This window comes from Anopheles coustani, chromosome 2, assembly GCF_943734705.1.
Source record: "Anopheles coustani chromosome 2, idAnoCousDA_361_x.2, whole genome shotgun sequence".
In the NCBI taxonomy this organism is placed as follows: Eukaryota; Metazoa; Arthropoda; class Insecta; order Diptera; family Culicidae; genus Anopheles; species Anopheles coustani.
Genome location: NC_071289.1, coordinates 40,261,342 through 40,279,659, shown reverse-complemented (window position 1 = coordinate 40,279,659; position 18,318 = coordinate 40,261,342). Strand labels below are relative to the sequence as shown.

The 18,318-nt window shown below is 42.1% G+C and overlaps 2 protein-coding genes across 3 annotated transcripts in view; both read right to left on the bottom strand.

Moving 5' to 3' along the window:
- LOC131267304 (store-operated calcium entry regulator STIMATE-like) overlaps nt 1-18,318 on the bottom strand; it is a 250,804-nt gene that overhangs the window by 208,951 nt on the left and 23,535 nt on the right. The gene's annotated exons all lie outside the window — the stretch shown is intronic.
- Nucleotides 1-18,318, bottom strand: part of LOC131267309 (phospholipid phosphatase 1-like) — a 47,694-nt gene that overhangs the window by 21,469 nt on the left and 7,907 nt on the right. The window contains exon 1 of one of the 2 annotated variants that reach the window (XM_058270157.1): nt 14,618-14,708. The exons of the other annotated variant lie outside the window; for it this stretch is intronic. Within the exon in view, the coding sequence (XP_058126140.1) occupies nt 14,618-14,708 (91 nt within the window). Of the gene's footprint in view, nt 1-14,617; nt 14,709-18,318 lie in introns of those variants that run through there. 2 annotated transcript variants of the gene reach the window in all.

Here is an 18,318-nt window from a genome sequence, read left to right as displayed (position 1 = left end):
ATTCATAACCGTTGATAAATATATTCATATTTTCCGTTCCAGTTTAGGTGTTATTTGAAATGCCAGTTTATTAAAATAAAAAGAATACCGCAAACATGGAACACGTTGCCATGGATGAGCTTACTTTTTATGGCTCGATAATTTGCATTTTTAACTGTCGCATTCGTGAAAATCGAAGCAAAACTGCGTTTCAATTTTTGCACAGCCGTATCTAGCGGACGCTGGATGCTTGGAATTGGGATTTGCTGATCCTGAACCGGCTGTACGGACGCTTTATGGTGAATTAATTCTACACAACCCAATAACGCACGGGGGGAATATGATTCTGGTCCGTTTTCGTGTTGAAGCCATGCTTTTCCCATTTTTAGCCATAAAAAGAACCAGTAGGATATGCTGTGGAGGAAAACTGCCCAAAATACGCGACTCATCATTAGCATTTTTAATTTTTTTTGCATGTATTTTGCCTGTTTGTCAGTTTTTTTTCTAGCTCTATGATAATTTAACCAATTTTGATATATGCCCGCCTGATTGCCTTAACCAATTCAAGCAGATTGGAAATCTATGAACATTGGGATCAGGGGAAATAAAATAAACTGCTTCTACTAAGCCTTTAACAAATGGTCGCCGTTCATCTATAATGGGATGGCTATTTGTTGTGTTGGCAAAAACTAAAAAATAAATTATGAAATTCCGCCATTCCACCAGCTTACGTTCAGCTGTACGATCTGTCCCATCATTACGGCAAACGGACGCACATAATCATCTTCTTTGATCCTGTGTGCGCGTGCGCTTTCCGAAAGGCGTGCAAAGCTATGCTCGTGGCGGCTCTCAGCCTACCGTGAGAGTTTTGATTCTCCATTGTGCGCGTCCTCGACGATCGCGAATGGAAGCTAGGAAAATGTCAACGTGGAGGGACACAGAAAAGAAAAATAAAGCAAAAATTATACGTATCAGGAAATTGTTAATCGATAACCCATCGCCGATCGGTTACCTTTGAGGGCAACCATTTACATGCATTAGTGCGGGAACGGTATAATTTAAGCCCATTAGCGTGATGATGCTCATGTGGCATCATAATGATGGTTTGGAAGGTGGCGAACCGGCCGCGATTCACAGTCATCTTGACATATGTTTTACGTTTCGCAAGGACATGCTCGCTAACATTTTTTTCAAACAATGACATCTTCGATACTAATTAGTTGAAGAAAACCGTTTAAAATTTGTCACGAACAAAATTAATGAACAACCTATAATTTCCCCTTCATTATTGCAGAGCACCAGTGTAGTACGCAGTGATGTCTTCATTCACACAGCATTCCACAAGTGAAGGAAAAAACAGAGCATACCCAAACCCGGTTGTAGCCAACATCTCATGAGAAACCTTTAAAAATTAACATTTAATTGCTAACAAGGAAAATCGACATTTTGTACATAACAAAAAAAAAACTATGGAAAAGTTGTGCATGGTATGGTTGTCTAAACAGCTCAAAACAGAATTAATTAGCTCTTACCAGTAAGGTTAACGTAAAGGAATTTAGTTAACGCATGCTAACTATGCGCTTTCAGAAAAAGCTTAGACATGGAAAAGGCTTGCAGAAGCTGTTCTTTGCCATGTAAGAAATGTGTTAAATAGTAAATCAAACAATTGTGTTCATATAGTTTGAAATGTTCTATGATTTCCAATGGAATACGGAACAATATAAAATGTTCACCATCAATATTTATATGCTTACACTGTTGTAAGTTCACAATGATCCATTTATTCCTTGTCGAGCGATGAATGAATGAACCGTTTACATCACATTATGTTCAACGAGGTAGAACTGAAATGTTAAACCTAACCCTTCACCGGCAGATGGAACTGACTCACTAGAATTGGTTATGAATTAGGCAACACGGAACCGTTCTAGAGTTACGGACGAACCGAAGCTATCCGTTTCGATGCCTTTCCTAAAGATGGAGAAGCAACAGGAACACCTTTCGCCCCTGCTCGGTTCGTCGATTCAGCTTTAGCTCTGTTTGGATCATATTCCAGGTGGGCTATGCTCGCGTGACCCTCGGGAATTTATGTACAGTTGAAAAACCATTCTCCAGACCTCCTAGACGTCTGTTCCCAGGTGGCGAAAGAAATTATTACGTGCCTCGTTGTAGCTGCCATTGCCCTACGATCTTCGCCGTCGTAATAAATACGCAGTTTACTTTCGGTGCCCAACGTCATAACGCGTCATTTTGTGTGTTCGTTATGAGATACAGGAGGGGAATTCAAGAGCCTTTCAGAGCGGAACAAGAATCTTAATGACATGCTCGAAAAGTTGATGAAGGGAGATTTTTTCTCCTTCTTTGTGACGATCAGTTCAAGTTTGAAAGATAAAGAATATGATGACATTTTTAACGGTCGGAAGGTACGTTGGTTTTACATCGTCATCTGTTAAAATTTACGTCAACTCCGCTCTATAGAGCTGAGGGTCGATAAAATCAGAAGTCCACGGACGTATGAATTTGTAATTAAACCCAATCGAAGCGCCATTGACTGCTGTTCTAAGCCACAAACCAACAGAATGAGTATCAAAGATAAATATTTTACATATTAAATTTCATTGTTCGAGATCAATATCAACCAATCTTGACAGGTGTAGTTGTCAATCTTGAAACAAGGTTGATGCGCGTCAAATCGATCGGTTGAGCATGCTTGTAGCAAATAAAATACTCCGATTTTATGGAATCTTTTCTTCTTCGAACACACGTCAGCATGACGAATGATCGCCTTTCGAGACCAGAAACGCAAAGATCGTAACCGAACTGATTCATCTGTCAACTGGTGGGGAAAAACTTGTTACTGGAAACTCTATCCAAATGCACCTTAACTACAAACACAGTAGGGGTTATCATGAAATCGTCGTTTCGTTTTAGCGGTCGCTAAAGGTGCTCATTTGTTTATTTCAGTCGCTAAAAGTTCATTATAATGAACAAATGAGCACCCTTAGCGACGAATGAGCGCCTTTAGCGACCGCTAAAACGAAACGACGATTTCATGATAACCCCTAGTGAGCGAGTAAGAGATCCAAGGAAGGAAAGAAACAAGCAAAGCAACTGATCACAAGCCATCGACATATCTTCATCTATCAACACATCTTTATGGTGGACATGATCATCAGATCATGGCTACAGGTCTGGCAGTGCGTACCCCCACCAGATCGTAGCATAATCGATGGCAAATTCCATGTGTCAATCGTCACAACCTGCGCATTCCGTGAATCACCATAATCCTTCGTCAAGAGTATTTGCACGCTTAAGCGGCACGAATTCAACGCAAGAATTCCGCTGACAGTCCGTCACGAAACTCTGCGATGCAATCTGTCTGATTCAACGGGTTGCTATCCTTGGTTCCGTGTGCGTACACACACACACATACGTCTCGCAGGCGTCTATATCTCCAGCACATGTTGCCCGCTTCGGTTGAGAAAACGAAGAAAAAAGACGATCTGCCAAGCCGGGATGATCTGAGTGAGGAAACAAATAAATCAAACATTTCTATTTGTTTTGCCTTCCGGAGTGCTGCACACAGCCCCCGGCTGTGTCATCCGTACCGGTTCCGTATCGGTTTCCCCCGGCACCTCTCCAGACCTCCACGAACCATCGGATCCGGATCTATCTCCGGCGGTAGCGAACGCTGGTGCGGTGCAATCAAAATGTGGAAGTACACTCGCTCAACCGGGCACGGATGTATGCATCTCGCTGCATGTGGCAGTGGCGCGCGTGCTTCGCCGTGTCTTGCTTTCAACACTTCGGACACATGCTTTATTTGTCAATACGCTTGTAAGAGATTCCCTTAAATTCTCCAATGGCCAGAGCTTCTTAAGTACTCACACGCGATTGAAGATCTCAACAGCATTGTCGTACTATATTTTTGGCTTAGTATCCTCTACTCGATAGCAGCCTAATTATGCTCCAAAATCAATTGAATTTGTACAGAGAAAAATGCTTTCTGAAGTTTTTAAACATTGAAGCCTTTCCAAAAATAAAGCAGTTAAACAAAAAAATATATATACCTATAAAATAAGAAATTGGCTTTTTTTCAACATTTTTTACCTTAATTTTCTACATGATGAACGAAATATTTATTTTCATCACAATACAGATTTAACATGTCTTTTGTTTCTATTTTATAATTGATTCTCTATTAGTTGTTGTTTTTTTTTAAATTGTGTACCTACATTATTGTATTTTAATTACTTTTTAAAAAAATATTATTTAAAAATATTTATTAATTAACACAAAAATCCAAACAGCGATCATTTTGACCACAACCCAATTTTCGATTTTAATATTTCGAATACGACTAAATATTTGTTCAAAATACGAAGCTACATCTAAAACAACAATTTCAGATTTTTCTATTCGACCTGTTCTGAGAACCAAATAAATCGCCCCTATAATGCTTTTTAGCCTTTATTTTGTTCGCTCTTTTTAACAAGCTGTAACTTTGGTATTTTTGAAGATTTTTCATATCTGTATACCACTACTTTTTAGTATATTTGTTGATTTTCTTTTAGGGTTTTTGATTTTCTGATAGATCTAAAATCGGCCCATGAGCGCTGTGGTTTCACCTTGACGGCGTGTGGGGCCCCCCCTCATACCGCACCCTTAGGTTGATTGTGTAGCCGAAATTAACGGTACGCACTAAGGTTCAAATACTCGTAGGTAGAATTTAACGAATTAATGTATCACCAATTGTATACGTTTAGGTATATACCTATAGGCCTTTAATTACTCTTTTACCAAAATTGTAATTACCAAAAATAATTTCAATATTAAATTGCAATTTCCCTTTTCTTCTCTAACTATTTCTTCTCTTCGTCCATTGATTAGGTGTACTTTTTTTTAAAGTGTACTAAACAAGGTTATATAGGCTGTTTAAAATTCACTTGAGAAGCGCTGCCCTGCTACCTCTCGATGTAGTTGCTACCGGATCCATACTTATAAAACAAGCTAATTAGATCTAGCCAGAAAGCCCGCGGCCACTGCACTGCGGCTGCTGCGTCTCTAATAGGAAAGGAGTAACATTCCGAGGGAAACATGTTGCCGGAGCTAGCAGCTGACTGGTCCCATGGGATCCCTGAACTCATGTGTCGTGGTGTGCACAAGCATTGTGTGATCGGAATTCCTTGTCGGGATCGGGGAACATGCACTTAGACATCTCCTTAGGCGGATCTCTTGCGTCGTGCGGTCGTTAGTCGAGGAATGTTTGGAGACAATGCCTCGCACCCGAACCGCACCACCACCTTTGGCGGGGGCTTACACACTGCTTTCTTTGCCTATCAGCTGACTTCTTCTCGGAGGTTAATTGCGACTCTCTCTTGGCGTTCGTTCCCCTCGTCTCAGCCCCCGGCTGGGCTCCTTATTTGACGCTCCGTCACTGATTGATGAATTGCTGACGCATCGTGTCAGCGGCCTCCTTCTTTGCAGGCATCCTTTGTCTATTTCCCTCCCCGATGATGTTTGTGCACACACTTGCAGCAACTGCAGCCAAAGAATGCAACTCCAGACCGGAACCACAGCCGGGCTGGGGTCGCGAGTGCAGTAAATGCTTGCGGTTCAACAACACTACGAAGCCACGGACAACAATTGTTTAGATGGTTGGTTCCTCGCGTAGGCCATTACTCCCGGGACTGGTCGTCTAGCCAGCTGGAAATGGATTTCCATTAATGAGCTTCTGCAACAGTTTTGGAAATTTCGAGCCCCTTCGAACGGTCGGGAATGGCGACACGAGGGCCGTAAAACCCTAACGGAGAGACACCAAATACCAAACACTGTTGTTCCGGGCGCGTCTACAGGAATTATATACACATTTGGCTAGACCGAACGCGCAGCATAATGGGGACCTTCTCTTGGGATTTGAGTAGAAGGGCCGATTTAAGGTTTTTCGAAAGGGTAACGAATTCCTTCACCCTGGTCGAGCACTAATCACCATTTCATGTCGCCACAAAGAAATGTAAAAAAAAAATGGAAAAGGATGGAAAAACATTCATTCAAACATGCGCCCGTATTACCAATCACATGTTGATGGATGAATGGGTGCTTATGGCGATTGAGATTTTATAGTCCCGGAGGAAGACACAACCCCATTTGTCTTATCAGCCAGTACACCACGAGGCTCAGGGCGGCGATTATGGCGGCGGTATGGTGTATGGCTTTTTACGATCCGGTTTTTAACGACATATTGGCTAATGGAAAATCATACAGCTCTCCCTCCCTCCGGGTGTCGCATGTTTTTGTTTCCTAGGCAAGCCCCGTTGCTTCCACCCGTTTCCGGCAATACGGTTTTTGCCAAACCGTTGTTCTTCGCGATGGATAATTTATACCACCACAATGGGATCTGGTGGCGAAAGGCGAACCCAACATGGCCGTCGCGGTGGATTATGGCATTAAAAATTTAAATGGAAAACATAAAATATTAATTCCAAACATTCAAATGAGAAATTCCCCGAGGCCTGAGCAGCGCACATGGCGTATTAGTCACCCTTTCGCGCCACTGCGAGCAGTAATAACACGAGTGTTTTTTTTAAATGTTTTCCCCGACAAACATTTCTATACAAATATCCATCACCGGCGCAAACCGGCCCACGACCGTTGGAAAGGCGATTTTCCATCCATCACAAACGGTGGAAAAACTATGTAAACTGCGAGGCGTCGTGTTGGCTTGCATTTGGCATGAAATCGCCTACATACGATTCGATTTTTCAACACACCAACTCAACATGTGTTGCTTGACGGTTCCATTTTTCCCACTACGATAGTGAGTCAGCGGATTGGATTGGAGGGCAGTTTTCGTTGCCTTCCCCGGCTCCGGGAATGCTTTGCGTTTCTTCTTCGGGGTTTGGTCCATAAATTAAAATTTCCATCTAGCGACAGGCGCATCCATTTCCGTCGTCAGCTAGCCATTAGGGCGCGTTGCGCCAATCCAGTTTTGGGTACAAAACTCGGCGCCGGCAAACCGAACGCCCGACAACATGCTCGAAGCTAAGGCCATCCTGTGCCAACAAGACGCACTGGCAAGCAGCCAAGGCCGCTTGAATCCTCCACGAACCGGAACGATAAGCGGCAAGCAAAGCGGAAGGTGATGGTCCCGGCTGAGCTACATCTGTGGCGTGGATTGCAATTCCAACGCCACCGGGGCGGGCTCCGGGCATGGTTGACAAACGGATTCGAAACGCATCATTAACGATTTGTCGCGATCGACGCCGCAACGAATGGTCGAGGCGGACGCTGGGGACCTCCGGGGCAGGAAGCTGATATAAAATTGCCGATCTGCAGAAATGAGATTTTCATGCGACTTATTGATCCCGACCCCTTCCTGTCCGATCGATTCCGGGAGAAACCAACCGACTAACGACCATCTTTAGTAATGTCCGTTCGCGCCGAGATTTTTCCTTTCCTTTTTGTTTTGCCGATCTCCGGTCGTCGGGCCGCCGTTTTGTAATGTTTAAAGTTACGGTTTGCTTCCAAGCCGCGTCCATTTCTGAACCTTCTCTCATCGTGACGAGAGCACGCGAAAAAGGGACTCTCGAGTTACACACTGTATTTATCGCCGGGCTGGAAAAATTCTGCCTTCTGGTAGCGACGCAAACGTGCCAGGGCCCTACCCCAGGGTGCTACCGATATCGCTCCAGTCTACCGTCCTACTCACCCAACAACAGAGGCCTCTATTGTTTATCATTATGTAAGGGTTTTTTACTTCTCCGCTTCTGCTTTGTTTGGTTTGAAGAAAACGTAAACTTTTGACGTAAGGCCCATCAGGGTCCTACGGTGACAAACAAACCTATCGCTAGTCATTTCGCTTTGTTTGGTAAGTGCACTCGCTGCCTATTTGCTACGGTGTGGTATTTCATTTCCACAATTCTGCCTCTGTCGACCTGGAGCACATAAATGGTAAATGCATCGTACCGAGACGTTATCGTTGCTTTAAACACTTAATGCCGTACCATTTAAGAACAGAATTCAAATTCTTAATGTACTCCCGGCACAATCTAAACTATAACACATACAAGATTTGAGAATAATAAAACAATTTACAAATTATTTAAAGAGATCTTATAGATAGCTTTTCTGCTAACGTTCTTACAGTTGCATTTCTACCTTTTAGTTTACTATCTAATTTATCTTGTTTTTGTTTTATTTATTTTTATTAAAACCTTACGAACTGAAAATTGTAAGTAAGTAACATTTTAATAGTAATATAAGCATTAAACTAGAAAGTCAGAAATATTGTTTTTATACATCATTGTGTGTTTGATACACAGACGTATTTTGAGGAAATTATCTTAAATAATCAACATGTTTGAAACAAAACTAAGTCAAAAAAAAAAAAGTCAAAATACATATATAGATATACCAAATAAGAATGAATATCAGAAATGATGATGTTTTTTATTTCTGAAGGAGAAAACTAAACAGTTCTATCTTCGTATGAATAATGAGTTTTAATTAAAATCTTTTAATCATATCTGAAGATGTTAGCTCTGTCTCACACAGAGGAAAAGATGAATAAATTACTCAGCTACTTGTCCGTGCGTGTCGTTTTATCATCCAAATAATCTTAACGTTTCTAAATAGGCTCGTTTGTCTGCGTCCGCCTACACTTGGCGACAAGACGAAACAAAAAATTGTAAATGTGATATAACATAGAGAAACCGTCACGTCCGCCACTGGCCGTCTCGCCCGTTTGTTCCATACGATGACAATTAGTTATGCCAATAAGTTTACACTAATTTCACGCACTAACACCCCCCACACCACCCCCATGTGCGAACGGATAAGGCCGCCGGTGGTGTTGAAAACAAAAAAAGTAGTTTTTTCCGAACAACCATCCGCCCAAAGTGGGTGACTCGAAAATGTGTCCCCGCGAAAGGCCACCGTCTGCCGATCGTGTCGACCACTTTAAGTGATGCAAACGCGCCGACGAACCCGTCGAAAACGTTTAGCACCGACACCTCCGGCTTTGGCGTTGGCCTAAGACGGAGACCCGCCTCGGCTAGAGAGATTAATGGATAAGCATCAGGCACGGTTCTGCAAATGTTCTTTCCGCTAAGCTTTGTACCGGTATGTCTCGGTTCATCGTGACCGGTTCGCGCAACAGGCTGATCTTGGTGCACACACCGTAGACCTTCATTTTTCAGTTTTGGAGAGATGAAAGATGCTGATGGCGGGCGGGAAATGGTGGGCGTTTTTTGAAGTAATTTTGACGCATCTCTCGCTTCGTTCTGGTAGATTTGCATAGATAGCTATCGAAGAACGTGCTTATCACTTCCTCGACAGTAAGTCGATTCTTCGGTGTGAGGGCGAGAATGAGCAAGCTACGTCAAGGGGTCCAATGATCTTTTTAGCAGCTTCTTCTTCAGTCCCTGAAACTCTCTTCAAGTGACAAGATTAATCGTGGTTCGTTATCTGACCAGTCAAAAATATTCATGGAATCTCCCACTATGGTCCTATATGCAGTAAGAGTTTTTCGAAGCTGGTTTACAAATATAAATATATTTTGCGAATTAAAATATTGCATCTTTGTATAAAAAATTTTACAAAATACTAAGAGGGTTTAAATTTGATCAATTAGGGATTATCGGTAATGTTTTCATGCGCTAATGGCAACAGATTTACACTCCATTCCAATATTTGACAACGATGTTTGAGGAAGAGTTTTTAAGTCGCTATTTAGTAGGTTCATTTTAATTAAATGAATCACTAGCCACAAATGCCTCATAGACTGGCAAAGAAAATGCCGAATCTGGGGTTTTCAAAATATTGACGTGATTAATTACCAGTTTTACTGTGATAAAGTGCTTGGGAAACGCGAGGCGAAACTGCTACCATCAGTAGTAGATAGTCAAATATTTCCGCGAGTTCAGCGTGGAAATGAGAACACCGAAAATTCCATTTTGAACAAGAAAAACAACAACCCTTAACCGACCCTCCTTCCCCCTTGGCAATCTCCCATCCAAGAGGGAGGAAGGGAGGGAGGGGGGGGGGGGGGTCGTAAAAAGGAAGAAGGGAAAAAAGATCGCTTGTCGAAACCCACCGGAGAGTAGTTTTCACCGGATGGACGTGCTGAGTGGCGGACGAATTAAGGCAGGAAAACAAGAGGGCCGGTGTTCCGCGGTACCGAAAGGTTATAAAATATGGTCGCCCAACAACAACAATAACAACGGCAGCAACAACCGAATATCCCAAATTCTACGACGGCTGCAGTGGCTTTGATTTACGGATTTACAAATAATAATGCTCAGCGTCTTCCCAGGGCTAGGAGTCATAAAATTGCAAAACGGAACTAGCATAACCCGCGGGTCGATCGGGTTCGGTAGGAATAAAAATAGTCGAAGGCCCGAAATGTGTACTCATAAAAAGAGCCAACATACGCACATCCTATGGACTCGTTATAAAAGACTCGACCAGAAAAGGGAAACCCTGCCACAAACCTTTGCGTCCCGCCGCCAAAAGAACGGCCCGGCGGATATTTCCTTGGCCGAGGCCAACCTAACCATAAAAAGGAAAACACACGCGTGACTCGGGACGATGAGCTCCTCGACTCGACAACAGGGGACAGAGAGAAAAAAAGAGTGGGAAAGAGCTAGCGGCAAAAAGGGAGGGAAATAAGGAAATATGTAATAATAAAATCCAAAACATGACTTCCAATCATCTTCGATCAGGGGACCGCTACGATGGTCGCGAGCCTCGCTTAGCCGGAGGGCTGCTGCAAGGCTTTTGGGAATGTACAGGATGTGTACAACAGACCGAGTGATCTGAAATAAAATAAAATCACCCAAAAAATAAATAAACGGCGCCCCCAGGTGAAGATACATCGCCTCACCAAGTGCTAACAACGGAAGCCCCCGGTGGGAAGCTGTTGTTCCTCGAAAAAAAAAACGCAAAACAATGCGACTCATCCCGTTTCCTTAAGACGCCCCAAGAGGGTCTTTCAGCCTGTGAGAATGTGCAGCTGTCTTCGCGATCTTCGATCTGCTCGAGGAGATTGAAGCAAAACAAAAACGTTGATAGAGTTAAACAATGCGTGAGACAGCGCGAGTGACATACGCGCGTGGAATTTCGCCTGCGGAAGCAGGCTCGTGATTTGGTCGGAAAATTTCGAAGAATTATAAATGATTTATGCCACCGTAGAACGGCCGTGCAGTTCATCATCAGGCAGGAATCTGTTTTATTTTCTTTTGTTTTGGTGGAGAACACCCCAGAAGAGGATATGCGAAAAAAAGGAAAAAGAGTGAAATAATAATCATAAGTTCGCTATGACAAACTTGATATAAAAGTTTATTGAACAAACGCAAGTAATTTACAATTGAAAAGATTTATCAGCTCTGCGTGTCTCGAAGAAACAACCAAAGTGAAGGATCAGCTACACAAGATTTTAATCACAGCGAAATACATACATCAACAATTTGCAAACTCCCGTCGACCATAAAAAAAGGACCTACCCCGCTCTGATTGGGGGATAATTTATATCAAGGAAATGGCATTAATTACAAATTGCCGACATTTGGATGGTGTTCTGGGGATGGTGGGAAAAAACACTCTCCCGATTCGAATTTAACGATATCACCATTCATCACATTCCCGCCGGCAAAAGGTGCCGGAAAAGGTGCCCGCGTCATAAAATTGGTACAGATTGATTTCATGATTGTGTGTGCCTGTCGACGCATTTGTTTTACTTTATTTTACCATTTTCTTTCTTTCATTTTATTTCGCTTCTCTCCAGAAGAAGTCCGAAAAGATCGAGTTTTAACGATACCGGTCGTAAAGACGCACTACGCGCCGTTTTACCGCGTACCGTATTTTTGTTACTGTTTCATCTGATTTATTTGCACGACACAACGCTTGCCGACTTGCTTGGTTAAGTAATAAATATTGAAACATCAGCGTGTTGGCGAAAAGTAAACACACGCCGGCAAAACGCACAGAAAACAAATCAAAACCGAAGAGCAGAGGGTGAAAACCGTGCGCAACCATCGATCAAAAAAACACAAGAACAGTGAAACATGGCTGCGGCAGGGTCAGGGCAAGACAAAATGGTTCTCAAACGGTGGCCGTTACAGATAAGAGTCAAACTTAAAAGAACCATCGACCAGCGCACGACGGTGCGGCCAGGCAGGACCTTCAGAGAGGAGGTATTACGTGCGTGTGCGATAATCTCCTTCATTTGGCGCTCGAATGATAAGCGAACGCCGAAATAAAGGCTGGCCGAGGGAACAGAAATCGGTGGAAACAAGCAACGCACAAAATGGTTACGAAACTGGCCGCAGACGCTATACGTTAGAATATAATTTCGAGCGCGTGCCTCCGGAGTATCATTTTCCCAAAGGTTGACTCCGAAAGTCCATATTTTCTCCACATTCGTTGCAGACGCTCATTTCCTTCTGAGGCCGAGGGTATCGACGACCAACTTCAGATTACTTTTGTCGTCGACTTTTTTGCACTCCTACGACTGACAAGAACGGGACCACTAAAAATGTATTAAACATTTATGCATGTTTCTTCACTCCATTGAGTCATATTCTAAGACATATATGCTAAATTGGGTTGTTGAAACGTCTATAAAGTTTTGCATTCAAGAGGCAAACCTGCTAATTATAAGATTTTGTGGAAATTATATCTACCTACATCTTGCATTTAACAGCTGTTGCCACTAAACCTGCTCGAAAGCAGGTGTTGTTGTCTCTAAAGCACCAAGCTTTTGAAATAGTTCAATTCTGTTTCCAATGCATTTGAATTTGTCTCTAACTCATCAGTTTTTGTCTTTTGCCGAAAACACGCAAACAAACAGGGTTAATTTAATAATAATTAGTTGATTAGTAGCTAGATACTTAGTTTTTCTAGGAAAATAACACTGAAACAACAATTCATTTTAGCTGACAGCTTTATAAATGTTAACTACAAACAATAATCTACATATTTACATTTATATTACAATCCCTTTAAATAACAAAATTTTTAAATAGAGGCAAAATTGAAATTAAGAGGTAAATCAGATGAGCACGAGGCAAAATCTGTTGAGTGAGTGATAAAGCCAGATGCGTTAGAGACAAAATCGGATGAGCTATTTCAATCATGGATGGGTTATAGCCTTATCACACTGGTCACCAATGGTGGCATTGTTAAAGTCACTGAACTGTCAAACAAAGGTCCCGTTGATGTAATTAGCTTGCACGATTCAACAGTTTGACAGTTTAGTGACTTCGATAGGGCACCATTGGTGACCACTGTGATAACCCAGTTAGAGGCAAAGATAGGTGGCTGTATCAAGAGTACTAGTTTTTGCAGCTCAGACATCTGACGTCGTTTTTTAATATATCATTAGCATTTCACATTTTTTAGTGGTGAAGTGAAGTATTTGTGAAGAACATGAAGTTTGCTGTTTCAGTAGGGTTTTGGGATTGATAATTAAATTTGAAACGGATTACCTAACATATTCGGGAGTTTCAGAACATTCGCTCTGCGGTGTAGAATATGATTGCAACAAAAAATCATTGATAATTCTTTAGACCGATCACGCTCTTGTGGTCCAGACTCCTTTACCCGTTCTGCTCCATCTCATGCCCAACCCACAACCCTTCTTGGACGTCGTCGGCGGGATCTCGCTCGAGTTTCGTTATGAACAAATATAATCATTTGATGAATGAGAACTGCTGACAGCATGCTGTCAGTAGTGCGCTCCACTCGGTCATTGAATGACTGAATTTATTGAGGCCCTTTCCAGGATCACCGAACGTCAACTGATCTTGCGGGTAGCTTCAGATGAAACTGGACCACAAACAAAGAAGAAGTATCCCACCAATTCGTCCGATGATTCAGATTATTTCTGTACCAATATTCATATTCGGTTGTAATTGAGGGTTCACACAAAAACAAAAAAATTCATTGATAACATTTGGAATGGTCCGGAACGCTCGGAGCTAATCGGTGACCTCGCTCACCAAGGGATTCTCGTTTGGTTACTGGAGTATTTGCGAAAACATTGACAACTGAAGACAATGGCTGATAATGTATCAATTTTAACGATACTTTTCGAAGCAAACAATTCGCTCTGTTGTATGTTTCAGCTGGTACGTCTTGTTTTCTTATTAGAAACAAGAAAGTCTACTGTTTGATTAGTTTTTACGATTTCCGTTCGTGCTAACGTCAGCGGAACCCAGTAGGTTAGAGGTGAACAGGATTTTTGCGCATCATACTGCCTTTAAAACAACATTTGCGCACATCATCACTTTTGATCGTATCTCGTCAGCGGATCACTTGGAGAATGAAAGAAATCAAAAATGTAAATTTTATATCCCAGCAACTCGACTGCGCGCACGGTTGCAACACCTCGTAGGAACAACGCGTCAACAGGAATTGCTTATCTAACGTTCGAAAAATTCGGGCGATGACAGCCCTAGCACTGGTGGCCGATTCGTTTCGATTGCCGGGTCCGAGTCAACAAACAGCGTACGCACAGAAGGTTGCTACGCAACAGATAACCCCGTTCAGAAAGAAAGAAAATCAACAAGAGTGACCTTTACAGACACACCACAGTCAAAAGGCGTTAGAATTAGACTAGAAGATACTGGTTTTCATTTACCTAGCACCAGTATCACACTATCGACGGCCATGGGCAGCGTGATCCTGGCTTTCAGCTTTCCGCAGAGCTTCTGAGACTCGACGTCTGCCATGTCTGGGCTTCCTCCGAGCGGTTCTACCTTTCAGTTCCCACAGGACACACGTTAATGCTGCAGGTATCCTCGCCGATCCCCTACTTGCCGGGGAATCGTTTCAATTTTAACACGTTCGACCTTTGTTCACGCACACACAAACACTTTTGAGCAAACGTCAACTGCCTTCCAGCTTGCTGCCCTCTTCGGGTTGCTGATTAGCTCGATTGCTACGATTTAATCTGTCGAGTACATTGGTGCTTTTATGTGTCCGGTGGCTTGGAATGGTCCTCAACTGTTTCCTCCAAGTTTTTTTGTTTGTTTGTTGTGTCCCAACTGAACCTGCCCGTGTACACTGCGCAGATTGAGTGCAATATTGGACCACTCACGTATCAGGAACCTGCCGTATGGGGTGATGGAAAGGCTTGCGGATCGTTCAACTATCGGAAATCTTCGTTATCACTGCACGTTGTTCCGTGGGACGGCGTATTTCATGGCTGCGACAACGAGTACAATCAAGCACCCGTTTCCCTGGGGTTCACTATCGAAATAAAACGGTCACAAACAAGTTGTTACAATTGTTTAACTCTTATTTTTCCCGCTGCTGGTGTGTTTTGATAAACGCTTCCAGTATAGGGGCGGTTCCAAATTGACAGTTGAGCTCGTTCGCCACGAGACTCGCTATCAGTTGTGATTTGTGCCAATAAACAGACCCAGTTTGATCACAGCGGGGAAAAGGGTATTCAATAAAAATAAAAATAAAAATCTCACTCCACAAAAATACACACACACTTTTGCCTGACCCTTCATGTTCACTTTGCGCTTACAATTGTCAAATTATGATCTCGCGCAGAAGATCGTGGGGGCGATCGCCCGCAGACACTAATCAATTTGCATACCGGAACAAACAATTGGCCTCTTTTTTTTTGTTGTGTATTGCGCCGTGCTCCGAAAACTCGGTTGGAGTTCGCCACTATGTGGACAGCAAATCCCCGCCGTCGACTGCACCGGTTCTGAGATTAACGGAAATTATGCATTAAGCCACTCAGCGCCGACCGCACCGAGGCGGGAAGCCGCGTCCAATCAAACCGATGCTCTCCACGAGGGTCCGTTGGGCGAGGTAGAATTCAAATCAATTTAATCCGTTGCAACGTTTATGTTTAGTGGTTTTTTTTCCTTTCCCTCCGCCGCATTTATGACGGACTGGCGCGTTTTCGTTTGGAATTTGTTAAGTTTGTTCTTTTTTTTTGTTATTCGTCGCCCTCACGCGCTCGAATTAATTAATAAAACTATGTTGATAGGCACAATTTGAAGCCTCGACGATCGACCATTGTGGCGATGGATTAAAATTATTAATCCCGTCCGTGGCCAGTGATCAGCACGATTTTATGTTTCTCGTTTTTTTTTTTTTCATTTGAACGCCCGATTAAATGTGCTGGATTGAGGCGAACGATTCTCTTTCACAGCTGCAAACTATTAAATACAGCAACGAACACTGGTAGCAGCTATTTTGCACGCTGTAGACACTAATCGCTGAAATGTGTGTATAATTTACGGTAATCGCACCAGTAATCTTCTCCTGCAGTCGCTGTTTACTACCACCGCCGATTTTCCGATCTTACTGTTGCCGGTTTTGCTTACTAACAATCGCCGGTACGTATTTTCAAGTGAATTAAAAGCGTTTAAAAGTGAAATGAAACCTACAAAGTACTCAGACAAACACTGATAGGACACGATCATAACAAATATAAAATACCGCTCGAACCGTCTAATCTCTCGCTTGTAGAGCCATCGGTGACGAAGCGAATCGGTAGTAAACACAACGGAATTGTGGGCAATCGACACAACGCAACCACTGTGCAAAACATTAAAGGACTCCGGCAAGGACCAGAAAGGCTCTTTGTGTCGGGCGCACGCGGACCGACGGTCACACACTACACTACGGGATATACCGAGCTGCGAGGGCTCCGAGGCATGCGTGCTTACTGAACGCTATCTCGCGGGTAACTGACAGCATGGGCTTGCCGGCAGTCGGCTTTGGTCTGAATGACTGAGTGCGCGGGCCTTCCGATGAACACGCGATGCTTTTAAACCAACTCACAGTGGTACGTGACGTACAAATAAGCGGTCGTCGGTTTTACGATATTGTTTTCTCATAGTGGAAAATTATCTTGAGTCATGATCAAACAGCAACCAGTTTTGGAACGATTGAACTAAGCCTGATAAGAGACCGTATAGTTTTTTTCCAAACATATCAAATAAGTAGTGGCATCTGAACAAAATTGTCTTTTCAAAATGTACAAATACACTTATTTAGAAATCAAATACACATGGGGACATAAAAGAAACATTAATAACACATTTTATTGTTATAGCTTTCGTTGTTACTCTCTTTCTTTCCGATTCGGGATTCAGAGTTATGTTTGAGAAATATAATTCATAATTGCTAAAACTATAGTCACATTTGGTTCCTTTTTGATCCACCATGTAACGGACAAAATCCATGATCTTATATAAACGGTAATTATTTAGGTTGTCCCTTCAATTTTAATAGTATACTTTATTATTATTGTACTAAAAAACTGGCACCCTCCGGTATTACGAACGGCTGATCACCGATCCATAATATACCATCTTTCGGTCACACTAACTCTCTTCGGAGAGTCTTTTCCCACTAGGGGATGTTGTGCCACATAAATACAATAATAATAAGAACAAGTATTCATTCCTGTTGTAATTCTATTCATCTGACCTAACAAAGTTTAAAAACTTTAAACCCACATCCAGACATGTTTTAAACATTTTAATCTTATAAAAATTATGCTTCATATTCATATAAATATAATCGATATTTGATTTGTACAAGCGATAGAAAAACACCTGTGTTATCGGTGTTAATTGAAAAGGAATGAATTAATTTTGTTATTAATTTTATTTAAATTTAAATATTTTTTATTCCAAAAGACCCTTGAAGTGGCCCGTTGTGCACTTTTGAACAACGTGAGCGCACGCGTAATGAGTGACTAGCCGATTGTTCATTCAGGATATTTCAACAGCCTGTTTCATTATATGTTTGGTTGGTTTGGTTGTTCGGTTGATTGGTAAGTTTGTATTTCGTTTTTTGTATAAAATAGGAACGAAAGGATAAAATTTTTTTTTCTTGTTTCAAGCTATGTTTAGCCTACAATAATAACAATAAATAGCAAATATATTTACAATCTTTGTTTGCTTTGAACATAATTATTTAGTTATCCAGCATGTTAGCATTGGATTAATATATAATATTACATCTTACGCAAGAAAGCGTTTGCCGTTGATGACACATTTGCAGTGATGTTTGGGTAAGTGATTTGCAAAGTCCAGCGGCTAAAACAGTAAACAAATTCATGCATGTTGTTTATTCAGATAACAAAATTTACTTAAAGAGTACCCAGTAGAAAAATAGCATTTCATTGTTAAACAAAATTTGGATTCGTCATTGTGCAACAATTTTTTTTGTGCTCCTGTTGTCTCCATGATAACATCGCAAAGCAAGTGGGATTTTATGTCGTATTACAGCATTCTCTTGAATGTATATTTATAGTAGCCTTGATATGAGGCTGGCACGTCATAACGGACTTTGTGTTCTTCC